Source organism: Halictus rubicundus, chromosome 8, assembly GCF_050948215.1.
Source record: "Halictus rubicundus isolate RS-2024b chromosome 8, iyHalRubi1_principal, whole genome shotgun sequence".
Lineage (NCBI taxonomy): Eukaryota > Metazoa > Arthropoda > Insecta > Hymenoptera > Halictidae > Halictus > Halictus rubicundus.
In genome coordinates, this window is record NC_135156.1 from 13,879,143 (window position 1) to 13,892,355 (window position 13,213).

Below are 13,213 nucleotides of genomic sequence, written 5' to 3' on the forward strand. Positions count from 1 at the left end.
CTCTTCCTTTTCCTTCTTTAAATCCCCTGAGGATTTGAGGATGTGTCGATTTTCAAATATATTTTCATAGGGATTTTTGAACTTCCTTCTTTATCAACAAACGGTTACATGCAGATTCCTCGCTTACCGACGTACATCTGAGTTTGCGAATATTTACAGATGTCGCCAATGCTACTAAGTTCTGAATGTTTTCATGAAATATTATTCAAACGTGTTGTGCATTTATCTATTATAGATTATTATATATATAATCTATAAAGTATGTGTTATCTACAAGCTATAGATTAAACACTACATAAAATGTTAGACGGTAGAATGGTTTCATACAAAAAATTATTCACTGAAGTTGCAATAGCTCTGTTGTGTTTATTTTTTTTCTGTGAATATTTACTTTATTATGTTGTACTTATTCAGGTAAATTATTAATACTGGTCGTATAAATGTCGCATGTGTTATATGAATTACATGTTCTTGTTATTAGTGTTCATGGCCTGTTTTGGATCCACACAAACTTGATGCGACAATACCTAAACCGAGTACAGAAGAACTACCTGTGCATGCAATGTTCATAGCAGACACTCATTTGTTAGGTTCCAAAAAGGGACACTGGTTTGACAAATTGAAAAGGTTCATAGTATAAGTCTATTTCCCAATATTTTCTTACACACTCATATTAAGATTAAGCTTCTTCTATTACATTAAATTTCTTGTTTAGGGAGTGGCAAATGTACAGAGCATTTCAGACTATGGTCGCACTTCATAAACCAGACATAATCTTTGTGCTAGGTAAATGATTACATACCACAGAATTTTCCAAAAATAATTCATCATACTAATGTAGTACATTTGTCAACAGGTGATTTATTCGATGAAGGTCAATGGAGTAGCTCTTCAGAGTTTGAGCAATATGTTCAAAGATTTCACTCATTGTTCTCTGTACCTAAAAACACTCATCTTTACGTTGTTGCTGGAAATCATGACATTGGATTTCATTATGGTACTATAAAACATTTTAAATACTTATATATTGGATTACAGATTTCAAAATCTGCAATCTCTTTGTAACTATTCAGCCTTTTCAATACGACAAATTCTTATTCAGTTATTACGCCATTCTTAAATCAACGATTCATGGATGGTCTGAAGGCGCCAAGCGTGAAGAGAGTTAGCATAAGGGGAAATCATTTTGTTTTAATCAATAGCATGGCTCTAGAAGGAGATGGTTGCTTCTTGTGCCGATCTACAGAGATTGCATTAAATAAAATTGCAAGTATGTCCATGTCCACGTCTTATGATATGTCCTTTGCTTCTTTTGATTCGGAAATTATTTTTTAATTTTTTTTTTTATTGGCAAAATCTTCAAATCATGAAGGATCCTTCCAAATCTAAAAGAACTATTAGTCAAGAATAAAATTTTACAACTAGAAGGATTTTTTTACAGCACACTTAAATTGTGCAAAGGGTACAGGAAATCACTGTGACAAAACTAATGCTATTTCAAGATATAGCAGACCAATTATTTTACAGGTCAGTAAATGATTCCATTCAGAAAATTAAGAATTCTCATGTAATCTTTCAATATTTATCACAGCATTTTCCAATGTATCGCGAATCCGATGAAATTTGCAATGAATCCGATCAAGCACCAGATGATATAAAAGACATCAAGTTTAGAGAAAGATGGGAATGTTTATCAAAGGAAGCATCTGAACAGGTATACAGAATAATTCATATGAATTGTTATAATCGATAGTATACAAATTTATAAAATTATTCAATTACAGCTTCTAGATATATTGAAACCAAGACTGATCGTTAACGGCCATACACATCATGGTTGTAGAAGAATGCACAGAAAAGATATATTAGAATTTACAATACCATCGTTCAGTTGGCGCAATAAAGATAATCCTTCACTCTTATTGGTAAGTTAAAACGTCAAAACTCTATTGATGTCGAATTTTATTGTATATTACTTCCTTAAAATTATAGTTGTATTTCAGGGGGTATTTACATCAAATAATTATTCTGTATCAAAATGTTACATGCCTGTGGAGTCTACAGAGATCAAAATTTATATTATCAGTATAATTTTTATTTTCATATACTTCATCGTAAAGTGTAAACTAAAACAACATCGCCACTATCTCTTAAAGTTTCATTGAAATTTATTTCTACTCTCTCTCTCTGTGTGTGTGTGTGTGTATGTTGAAAAAAATTGAGTCACATAACAATCTCTAAATGTAAATTAACATATGGATATAAGGATTATTGACAGACCTGTATATGTACATTCATATATCTTTAGAAGTATAAATTTCGTATTATTTACACTACTCAGGGTACAAAATATTTGTTACCCATTATTACGATTAGATCAATACTATTTTCCAGTGCTCTCAAATTTTAAAAATGTAAAAACTGTTTTTACATACCCAAATGGTTTGGTTTTTTTTTATGAGACATGTACATACATTCGAAATTATGGGTATAGAAACATCGCAAATTGAATATACATTTCCGTGGTAACATGTATAAAAGTTGCTTATTTATTGTACATTTTATTTAATGCTGACAGATCAATAAGCCATACATATGCCAAAAAATAATTTATGCATAACGAATACATAAGTTGCATGACCCGAGTATTGAGGAATTAAGTTCACACATAACACGTACAAAGTAAATACATAAATTTTATATTATTAATCTTACAATGTAATGCATTTAATGCATGTATGTGTATTAACAATTTTTTGCACATACGACTTGTAAAATCTTGTCATTTTATTGTAATAAAACAAGAACTATTAATAACTATTATTGTAAGCTATAATACTGGCATTGACTATAACTAATATTACATTTATTATATCTTTACATATTTCTTTATACTGTCTGAGACGATAATATTAATATAGTCAATGCAGCTCATATCTTTTTATATGTGTATATGGATGTGTGTGTATGTATATACATTCTTAATACATAGCTTTTACTGAATTATGTGAGTAGTAGAACTCCATTCCATGAATTTATGAATTATAAGTACTTTTCATAACAGCAAAATATTTTTTAAAAATCTAGTATTCAATCGGAAGTAGAAACAGTATTTGAATAAGACGTTAATTATTGAACATTATTGTACATTTTTTAAATTATAATTTACTCCTAATCATTCCTTAATACAGGATTTTTAATATATTTGTACAGCCGAAAATAACTTTACAATATTCGAGAATTAATGTTTGGTAGATGTACTACTCGTAAATAAAAAAAAAAATAGATCGGCTAATAGAAACTGAAAGGAAATTATAGTACAGTTTTGGTATTATGTATTTAATTTAAAAATAATTAAATATTCTTTGTAAATTGAAAATATTATCCTCCTCTTATCATCATTGACATCGTCAACGATATTTTTTGACTAGTCTATTTTTACAGCGGCATATATTTTACGAATGAACGCGTAAGCCGCGAAGAAACCTATTGTACCTGTTAATAACCAGAATGTTAGCACCATTAATGCTGTGTAGCCAAAATATAAAAGTACTGGAACCAATTCAGTTATTTCTAATTTTGTCATAAAATAGAAGACTGAATAAGCTAACACATATACAGCTGATCCTCCGCTAACAATGAAGCTTCTCCACCACCATCTATAATCCTGATAACAGGAAAAATAACAATGTATATACATATTGGAAAAACACTGTCAAACGTAGCTACTTCAATCGATTTCTTACCTCTCCACATAACTGGAAATACACCATAACTATAGATATCTGAGAGCATGAGATGACAAGAATGCAGAATACAAGGAACAGAAATCCAAAGAGATAGTAAAACTGATTCTCCCATAGCGCAGTCAAAATGAAAAATAATTCTATAAAAACTGCTCCAAATGGAAGAATTCCAGCCATTAATGTACTGTAAAAATGTTGATGTATTTTTATTCCAATCCAGAGTTGGGACTTTAAGTCTATGAACTTTATAAACTCACCATAATACTGGATTCATATACCACAATTGATCAGGAACTTGTCTAGCAATTTGATTTGTTCTAACGGGATGTGTGAAAGGTTGTTTACGGTATCCAAAATAGTATCCCAGATATACCAGTGGAAGTGATATGCCAAACCACAGACACAACAATGCTAACATTGTTGTGAATGGTACTGCACCAGAACTGTGTTTTCCCCATATAAAGAAATTCAGAAAGAAACAAGTGGTGAATACAATTCCGGGATACAGAGTTGCTGTCTATAAAAAAGTAAAGTAGTGATTTAATAATGATTTCCATTTCAATAGTTATTAACACATTTTTTATTCTTACCAACAATGCTGTCCTCCTCCATTTCCTCCCACGCATCGTTTTATAAAGTCGCGCAGAGAAATATCCAGCAATTAACCCGGAAGATACATATAAAAATATTGCGTTAGTTCCAAGTGCGCCTCTACTAGCCGGCGAAAGCATACCCAACATAGCAAAGACTAAAAATCACGCAAAAATAAAATATAAAATATCGAAAATGTCAACTGCATCTCATGTAGAAACATGAATCTTACATATTGTTATCAAAGCCATAAAAAATATTTGAATTCCACTGCCTATTACGGCAGCAAATAATCGAGGATGTGGGGGAGGTCGAAATACATCTCCGTGGACTAGTTTCCAGCCCGTTTCTTCGATTGTCTCATCCAAACCTGCCAAACTATCACTTTCACCGGCATTATAACGTGCAATATCCCTTCTCAGAGTTCGAACTATGATCATTGTTAGAATTCCTGCACAATTTTATCAAAAAATGTTTGTATGAACTCATAAAAAGAATAGGAATTAAATATGAATAATTTAATATATTTACCAGAAAGGAAAAGGACTACAATAAGAGAATTGATGATTGAAAACCAGTGAATCTCAACATCACTCATTCCTAGGTATACATCCCATCTGCTAGCCCAACTTACGTCAGATTGCTTCCACTTAACAGAATACAGGAACCAAAGTTTGGTTCCTTTAGGATTCACAAATTGTCGATTTGCATCTGGAGGCAATATACAAGTATTTCCGTCAAACTTCAGTTGACTCGCATCAATACTTTGAGCTTTCACATCAAACCCGACTACTCTATATGCATTTCTATAACACGAAAATAAATTTGAATGATCTGATACATTCTCCATTTCTGCAATAACATAATCAATACTAACTTTCCATATTCATGATAACTTAATTCTAGCTTCAGATAATTGTTGATATAAATCTGATCATTCACAACACCACCCAAACGGTACCCTTGATATACGATCACATTGTTTGTAATTTTATCAAACATTTTCGTGGCTGCTGGTAAATTATCTATTAATCTGGTAAAGGTAATGAAATTAGTTTTTTTCAGTAATGCAGTTTCAAAGGACAATGTAGTGACTTCATGTTTTCTTACAAATGCACTGTGTAATCATGTTGAATACGCTCTATTACTTGCTGCGATTCCTCCTCAGTCCATGTCATACTACTGTTTGGTTCATGACATAACAATTTGCAGTTTACATCTTCTGCCATGGCTACCTCGTATGGAGTATTTACAATTCTGCGTAAATATAAAACAGCTTAGATTCTATAAAAACAAGGAGATCATCTGTGCATCTTACCTATCACCACGTAGTACTTCTCCTAAATTCTCCGATTTGTAAACAAAAACACTTTTTGGTCTGCATAATGGAATAGAATAATATTCATATGGCAACTGTGTGTGGGTGCTAGTCATTTTAACCGCTTTGACATCAATTTTTTGCCCCTTTATAAACTCCACGGGCGCAACACCAGGCACATAGAAGCCATTTGTTTCAATTAACAAAGATATTATTACAAATACAGTGCTACACCTTAATCTTCCCTGTTAACAGAAAGAAAACGGTTCTCGTAATCAAATTAAATAACACTTCCCGATATCACGTCCATTGCGTTAACCGGTATACATTAAAAAATAATTTATTTATAAACACGTAAAAATGCACACAAAAATACGAAACAGATACGGAAGATGTACAATTATATAAAACAGGAGCAAATTTCGTAACGTTGCCGATATTCAGAACAATTTCACGGTAACCGCGATAAACAATGTTATTACGTTCTGTCAAGAGCTAATAAAATTGTACTTTACGAAAACTTCCGATGTGGACTTCGAAAATATTAAACGCTACGTTGATTCATTGATAGTTTTAATACTACGGCACTTAATTTTCAATACTTTTTCGAAACGTACGACCCCCAATAATACGTACCATTTTATAATATTATTTTCGTCAAAGGCGCGCCACGCCGTGCTGAAATCTTTCAGATTACAATTCACAGAGTTCCCACTCTGTTCACGTCAAAAATGAAATTTACTTTAACACGAAGTTCGCCTAGAAACATTCGCCAGTAAAGAAACATTAAGATTGGCTTCTTATGAAATTCCCTAGAATGTTTGTTTATACTCGGAGCGTTATGCCGGATTCATACTGGCTAAAGTTCTTTGCGAACTGTTCAAAGTGTTGCGTCCACATTGGAACATGCAAACATTTCGCAAACAATTGCAGAATAGAGAATTTAATTAAAGCCTTTGATGACATCGAATTTTCATTGAACCATTTTACTTTTAATTTAACTTGCTCGCGGCGAAAGTGCCCATATTGCTAGCGAATATGTTTCGCGAAGTGCTCACAAACTGCAATGTGAATCCGGCATGTTTGATGTTTGTGTAACTGTAATTTATAAATAATTTAATATTTGGATATGTAATTCTTCAGATACTACAATATTAAAATGCTACAAGCAAATTAAGTCCATGTTTAAGTATTGATCGAATCATAATGTACGAATACATAACTTATTGGTCTGTTCAATCTAATTCAAAGTTGAATGCATGTATTAGAATAATTTAAAAATACATTAGAGACGAAGTCCTTTAAATTTACTCTTTTATCGAAGGTTTTATTGTCAGCTAAAACTTTATATAACTGCCCAGCAATTGCATGAGGCTGATTAAGAAAGTTTAAAGTATATATAAACTGAATTATTCGCTGCATAAAATGTTCTGTATTATTATGTTTAGAATAAGTAGAAAGACACGTATATAACATGAAACACGTTTTGAAATGTGAATTATTATATTCATTTATGTTTTATTAGGTATATAGCTACTACATTTCTATCACTTTTAAACTATTATTTATGCGCCGATTATAAAATATAATTGTTTTAACTATAATGGAACGAAATACTAATCAATTAATATCTTGTCCGAGATATTAATCACCAAATAAAAAATACCCACCATTACTTTTATTCTTAAAATTCCCGCAATTTTTTATTCCGTAAACGAAAAGGAAGTGGGTCTTTTATAATAGTGGATTGTTATTAAATTGTCAGTTTATCCACGTAAAAAGTACTTTAGAAATTCGTAACGCATTAAAGCGTTTGTTATTAACGATTCGCGAGCGATTTTCTTATAGAAAATAGTAACATTTTTACCGCATAACAGTCAGTGTTTTGATCAGGCTTTTCCGAGCGAAAAAATATACCCCCGAAAAGGAAAATATCGTCCCACGTGGGGACTCGTTTAATTACAAGTTACGTTATTTAGATATGCATCTGTTCCGTTAATTTTTATTTCAGAACAATGGTGCAGGTGAGTGGAAACTTTTGAGCATATTATATATACGGATTTCCGTGGGAATCGCCGAAATCAGTGCATTTTTCTATCGGGTCTATTGGGAATTTTTGATTGTTTTTTTTCCGCTGTCATCCATTAGTAAATAGGAAAGATGGCAGCAGATTATTGCGCTTTTTTCCAGTGCATCCGCGGATCCGACATTTTTCTTAAAATTAAGCCTTTCCGTGAATTTTCACACGAAACTTGTACGAAAACATTGGTTACGATCCAGTTTTACGAACGGAATTCAACGCGTGCTTCATTTTTCTCAATGAAACGCAGTTAACGCCGAAATAAATGAAATATCAAAGAATTTTTATGTGCCGGACTTGTGTCAAATACGGTGTATGAGTGCACAGAAATATCGAGTGACTTTGTTAAACGTTACTCCCGGCCCACGCGATGCGGAACTTTTAATGTTTTGTGAATGAAGAGTCGACCGCGAACACATTATTTTTAAATGTTTCATTGTGTTTAATTAAAGTATGACAAAAGATGAGGGTATAAAATATTTTTTCATTATTATAAATATACGTTGTTGCGAATGTTGTAGTTGACGTTAAATATATTTTCATGCACAAATAACGAATGTTTACAGGCAATTGATGAGATGGAACAAAGGGATCTCCCACAGGCATTCCGCCTACTCGGAGAGATGAATGCCAATGTACTACAAGTGAACCAACTTGTAGACAACATGCTGGTTCGTGTAAAAAATGGAGAGATTTCCACAGACAAGGGTCTTAGTTTCTTAGAAATGAAATATCACATGTTACTTTCCTATTTGATTAATTTAACTTACATAGTTTTAAGAAAATGTTCAGGGGAACGTATAGAAGGAGATCCATCGATCGATCGTTTAATTGAAATCAGAACTGTCCTAGAGAAAATCCGACCAATAGATCACAAACTTAAATATCAAATAGATAAGCTTGTTAAGACTGCTGTAACCGGTACTACTAACAGTGATGACCCAAGTAATTTTAAAGCAAATCCTGATGCACTTATTGGCACGATTGAGAGCAATGACGAAGAATCCGATAGCGATCAGGATGGAGAAATGGATGGTTTTAAATCAACACAGTCAAGGAAGTCTAATATTTATGTACCACCAAAACTTGCTGCAGTACACTATGGTTAGTATCTGTGTTTCTTATATATACTGTAATCCATAACAATGTATTCTTACAAACTAAACAAAAATATTATTATTGTAGATGGTGATGAGACAGTTGCAGAGAAAATGCGTAAAGCAGGTGAAAGAGCTCGCAGACGTGCTGTCTCAGGTGCTGTTTTGAGAGAATTGAAAGAGGAATATTTAGATGCACCTATTGAAGATTCTCATGGTCTAAGTGAGAAACAAATCAGTTTGGGTCGTGAAAATAAGCGGAAGGTAGAATACGAAGAAACGTACATGACACGTTTGCCAGTTACTAAACAAGAAAAGCACAGGCGTCGCATGATGACTACAGTTGGAACACTTGGAGAAGAAATTACATCTTTTGGAGAGTCATCTGCTGTGTCTGCTAAGAAGAGGAAAACTCAGAAAAAGGGTAAAGCTAAAAGAAGTAAGTTTTATTCTATGAAAAATCAATTGATATATCAGTTCTCAGAGTACAGTATATATAATGTAATCGAAAATTGTTGTTTAGGTTTCAAGAAAAAACGGCATCACTAAATATCAGCTTTATAACAGTTCGAAAAGCTGAATTTCGTACAGCATTAATAATTAAGGTAAAATGCAAAAAAAATTTACTTCGATTCTTCTTGACAAAAGCAGATGCCATTAATACTCGTTAATAAGTTAAGCTAAATAACTCATAACATCTAGTAACTAAAAATAAAAAGCAACCGTCGACGGTGAAGTAAAATAGCACGATGGTAATTTATTACTGCATAAGACATACTAATGGTCGTGTAATTGATAATTATAGTTAATAATGATTTTAACCTTTAATTGTTGTCTGAAATCAATTTTTATCTATGGAGTTGAAATATTCCATGAATCGCAAGAAAATATTCCAATATATGAGAAAATAATGTCAAGGTACATACGAGCTTAACTTATAAAAAAAAAAGAAAATTACGTGTAACCGTGACACAATTAATCAAATAATGGATTTCGGCTCCAAGATTTAAAATTGTAAGTTAAACGTAAAAGTTGAAGGCAGAAGATTTTTCTGCTTTATTTTGAGATATTCTCCAGCTATAGAAGAGAGAAAAAAAAGAACCGGTAACATAGCAGGAGGGATGATATTGAATTAATTGTTACAGAAGCGTAAAAATCACAAGACATTCAGTGCAAGCATTAGAAAAATTCAAACTTTAATAAGGGACAAGCGGCTCTAGAAATTGCAAAGCGTTCTGCAACTTCTAAGAATAATGTTCATCGTGCGATATCGCATGTCTTAGGATTTTCTCGCTATTTTAGAGTAGTGAAGTAGTTAATAGTTTTACTATTATATGTATATTTCGTTTGTGTTTTCCCCTGGTGAACTGTTGAGGCTATTATATCTCGATGTGAGTCATATTTTATGTTAAGTTTCACTTTTTTTTACGAGGAGAACAATGTGTTCGTGCATTGCATTTGTTGTTTTCACTTTGAGAATTAATTTCACTTAAGTCGTTAACTTATATTAAAGGTAATATAAGGATAACACGAATGTGTCAAAATTCAAAATTGATGTCGTCAATTTCTCGAATACTATTTTTATGTTTACTGCGTTTAGTTTCTTAGGGAGGGGGTATGTGTGATATTGTAAGAAAAACTAATATACGAAGACTAGAGCGACCATCACTTCTGCAATAGCATTAAAGGTGTTTGTACAATCAAATTGCAGGAAAGGTATCCGTCTCTTGCGCTTAAATAGGTTCCATTTTTTAAATGTTAGATATAAAGATTGGGTATCCGTTTACTTGGGTACCCAAAGAAGCAATGTTTCCTTTTAAAGTGAAGGGAAGGGTAATGTTAAATGCACTTAAACACAGATCGTATATGGATATTTATATCCGTTGCTGGTTCCTGCAGAAGTGATCCGCATTACCTTTAAAAAAAAAGTACTAATTCGCTATATGCTAACCAAGGGCTCAACCATCCATAGATGTTATATTTTTTACAAAAGTGTTCATAGATTGAGCCAACTTGGTAATGCATGATGTTACATGTGCCCTCTCTTTTTCAATCTGTGAAGATGATTAAAATGTGATAAATTATTCATGAAATAATAGTTAATGAAACTAACAAAATAGCACAATTGCTGGGCATTATTTACAAGTGCTAGCAAGCCTAATGTCAGCAGCCTTGTCGTATTTGGTAAATGAAGTTGGAATACTGAATAGCGGGAAGATTTTGACACGATTAATGTCAAGGTAACTCTTTTTTAGATGGAAGTTTCATGCGCGTTTAACATACGGCATGCTCCGAGAAAAAGTAATAATTACAGAGATATCAGAAAACAAAGCAGGTTTCAAAATTTGCCCGACATTTGGTTTTCTCATACTTTATAAATAGATGATAATTTTTGAAAACACACTTACAACTGGTGTAACTGTAAGTCCAAAATACTGATCTGCGTGTGTGTATATTTATATATATACATATATACATAGACACGTATTTCTTCGTTTGTATACATTACGAACTGTTTATAAATAGCGATGAGACGAAGATATCATGTTGTTTGCAACAAAATAGAATTATTACAGAGACTAACGAACAGGAAGAATTATGGTTGTATATGTTTATTGAGTACAAAGTTTCCTAACACACACATGTATATATACATGTATACAACGTGTGTACATGTATATATATGCTTTACATATTTTGGACTTATAGTGAAAGTGTATGGGTGTGAAAAATATTCATACGAGACACATATCCGCACACAACATATAGCAGCAAAGTAATAGGATTACATTGAAAACACTACCTCAAATCAATAGAAATATGGATTTACAATAATAGAACTGCATCAGTTACGTTTACAATGTTGGTGTTGTCGTTTATTTATACATTTCACTGAACAACAGCCTTTCTGTTGCGAGATATAATATCGGACATATATATTATGCCTTATGGAGAGACGCGTCTAGGATTTGTTATCTCTGAGCCTGCTTAGCAGGAGTGAATCTTTTAATAATGTACAAAGAAAAGCACAAAGCATGTAAACGTCACTGTGGGCAGTGAAGTTTTAAAGTAGTCCTTCAAATCCAACAACGCTGCCGAATACAAAAAAAACTAAAAAGAAGTAACAAGATATCTTTGCAGCAAGAATAAAAAAAAAACGAGATAAGGATGGTTTATTGACTACATTCATAGTCTGAAGAATGTAATATTTCATTTATATCGGTAAATTTTCTATAATTTATGTACTATGACAATTCAATGTGTGTGAACGAGCGAGAGAGACAGAGCGAAAATGAGAAAAAAAGAGAGAGAATTTACCTGTATATTACAAATGGTTATTATAAACGAATTATTATTATTATTATTAATTATTATTATGATTATTATTACATTATCATTATGATCATCATCATCATCATCATCATCATGTAGAATGCTTCTTACTGACTGAATAAAATGTTTTCAATGTCGATTATTGATTTACTTCGGGGATTCTTCTGGTCGGACTTTAGAAAAGAAAGAAAGAAACCTTTAAAATACCGATGCATATCTGAAAACACGAGTCTTATATAAATTATAAAATTAAAGATTTTTAAATTTCTCATAATCATCAAGCAACAATTTATTAAAATATAATAAATATCATAATTTTTTTGATTTCCCGTAAAACCCCTACCCTCCATTTTAATAAGGGTGGACCAGTGCTTCGAGACACTAGCATTTAAAATACAATTTCTGTCCCAATGAAGTGAAACGCTTTTTAATGAGTCTTCTTGATCAGAAGTCTTTCTTAAATAAATATCGTAACATTTGTTCTCGACATTCATTCGAAAAACACGAGTAAAATTGAAAAATACAGTTTTCATATACAATGATGCATAAGATTTCGATTCGCGGTTCTTTTTTTAATTCCGGTCACTAGTAATTTTCAAAGACTGCGTTGGCAGCACCGTATTAAATTTAAGGCACCCAAGTATACCTTCGTCAGAGAGGAAGGTCTCTGGAAGTTGTGGATTGTTGTGGATGCATTCGCTTGTATGGTCTGGCTTGCGTCTCAATAGCAATTGTTAACGTACCATAAAACTCCAGATGTGACACAGAACACAGGTAGGTGTGCTGGGCGCTACGTCACCAACGCACTAAAGGACTGAAATGAAGAAAACACTTTTGTTTTTTCAATGATCGTCGCAAAAAATTGTTCTTCCTTGAATATGGATGGTACCATGGTATTGAGTTGTAAAAGAGTGTTAAACAGAGCTGCAATGCAGCCCATAAAAAATTAGTAGAACGGTGAAATAAAGAGTAAACTAGAATGTTTTCGAGTAAAATTATTTAAAAATAGTTCTAATGTGTTTTTAAAGTCATCTAGTAAAAATCTTAT

The 13,213-nt window shown here is 32.3% G+C and overlaps 3 protein-coding genes across 4 annotated transcripts; 2 read left to right on the top strand and 1 right to left on the bottom strand.

The window, feature by feature from the left end:
• Positions 1–164: 164 nt before the first annotated feature.
• On the top strand, positions 165–2,823 carry Pgap5 (Per1-like protein PGAP5). Its single transcript, XM_076792502.1, has 9 exons — positions 165–414; positions 482–627; positions 716–786; positions 857–997; positions 1,103–1,270; positions 1,442–1,527; positions 1,592–1,714; positions 1,785–1,925; positions 2,004–2,823. The coding sequence occupies exons 1-9, from the start codon at positions 301–303 to the stop codon at positions 2,163–2,165; spliced, it is 1,152 nt and encodes a 383-aa protein (XP_076648617.1). The 5' UTR covers positions 165–300; the 3' UTR covers positions 2,166–2,823.
• Positions 2,703–6,415, bottom strand: Tm9sf4 (transmembrane 9 superfamily protein member 4). Its single transcript, XM_076792500.1, has 10 exons — positions 6,292–6,415; positions 5,656–5,900; positions 5,448–5,594; positions 5,215–5,370; positions 4,869–5,143; positions 4,570–4,788; positions 4,337–4,494; positions 4,004–4,263; positions 3,747–3,930; positions 2,703–3,667 (listed from the first exon to the last, which is right to left on the bottom strand). Exons 1-10 carry the CDS (start codon positions 6,292–6,294, stop codon positions 3,428–3,430), a joined length of 1,887 nt encoding a protein of 628 aa, XP_076648615.1. The 5' UTR covers positions 6,295–6,415; the 3' UTR covers positions 2,703–3,427.
• Positions 6,416–7,454: 1,039 nt separating this feature from the next.
• LOC143356873 (neuroguidin) lies at positions 7,455–12,302 on the top strand. Of its 2 annotated transcripts, none has more exons than XM_076792917.1 (4): positions 7,455–7,679; positions 8,302–8,839; positions 8,921–9,271; positions 9,356–12,302. In XM_076792917.1, the coding sequence occupies exons 1-4, from the start codon at positions 7,671–7,673 to the stop codon at positions 9,379–9,381; spliced, it is 924 nt and encodes a 307-aa protein (XP_076649032.1). In that variant the 5' UTR covers positions 7,455–7,670; the 3' UTR covers positions 9,382–12,302. The 2 variants fall into 2 exon arrangements, with proteins under 2 accessions (XP_076649032.1, XP_076649033.1); XM_076792918.1 differs by lacking the exon at positions 7,455–7,679 and adding an exon at positions 7,735–8,204.
• The last annotated feature ends 911 nt before the right edge of the window (positions 12,303–13,213 follow it).

What these genes read in the sequence shown, in the direction of transcription:
- Pgap5 (XM_076792502.1), top strand. Translation starts at nt 301, where the DNA reads ATGTTAGACGGTAGAATGGTTTCATACAAAAAATTATTCACTGAAGTT. An exon ending in TGACATTGGATTTCATTATG is followed by an intron (nt 998 to 1,102) that starts GTACTATAAAAC and finishes ATTCTTATTCAG; the next exon opens with TTATTACGCCATTCTTAAAT. An exon ending in CAAAGGAAGCATCTGAACAG is followed by an intron (nt 1,715 to 1,784) that starts GTATACAGAATA and finishes ATTCAATTACAG; the next exon opens with CTTCTAGATATATTGAAACC.
- Tm9sf4 (XM_076792500.1), bottom strand. An exon ending in TATATGAATCCAGTATTATG is followed by an intron (nt 3,931 to 4,003) that starts GTGAGTTTATAA and finishes ACATTTTTACAG; the next exon opens with TACATTAATGGCTGGAATTC. An exon ending in ATTTCCAGTTATGTGGAGAG is followed by an intron (nt 3,668 to 3,746) that starts GTAAGAAATCGA and finishes TCCTGTTATCAG; the next exon opens with GATTATAGATGGTGGTGGAG.
- LOC143356873 (XM_076792917.1), top strand. An exon ending in ACTTGCTGCAGTACACTATG is followed by an intron (nt 8,840 to 8,920) that starts GTTAGTATCTGT and finishes TTATTATTGTAG; the next exon opens with ATGGTGATGAGACAGTTGCA. An exon ending in AAAGGGTAAAGCTAAAAGAA is followed by an intron (nt 9,272 to 9,355) that starts GTAAGTTTTATT and finishes ATTGTTGTTTAG; the next exon opens with GTTTCAAGAAAAAACGGCAT.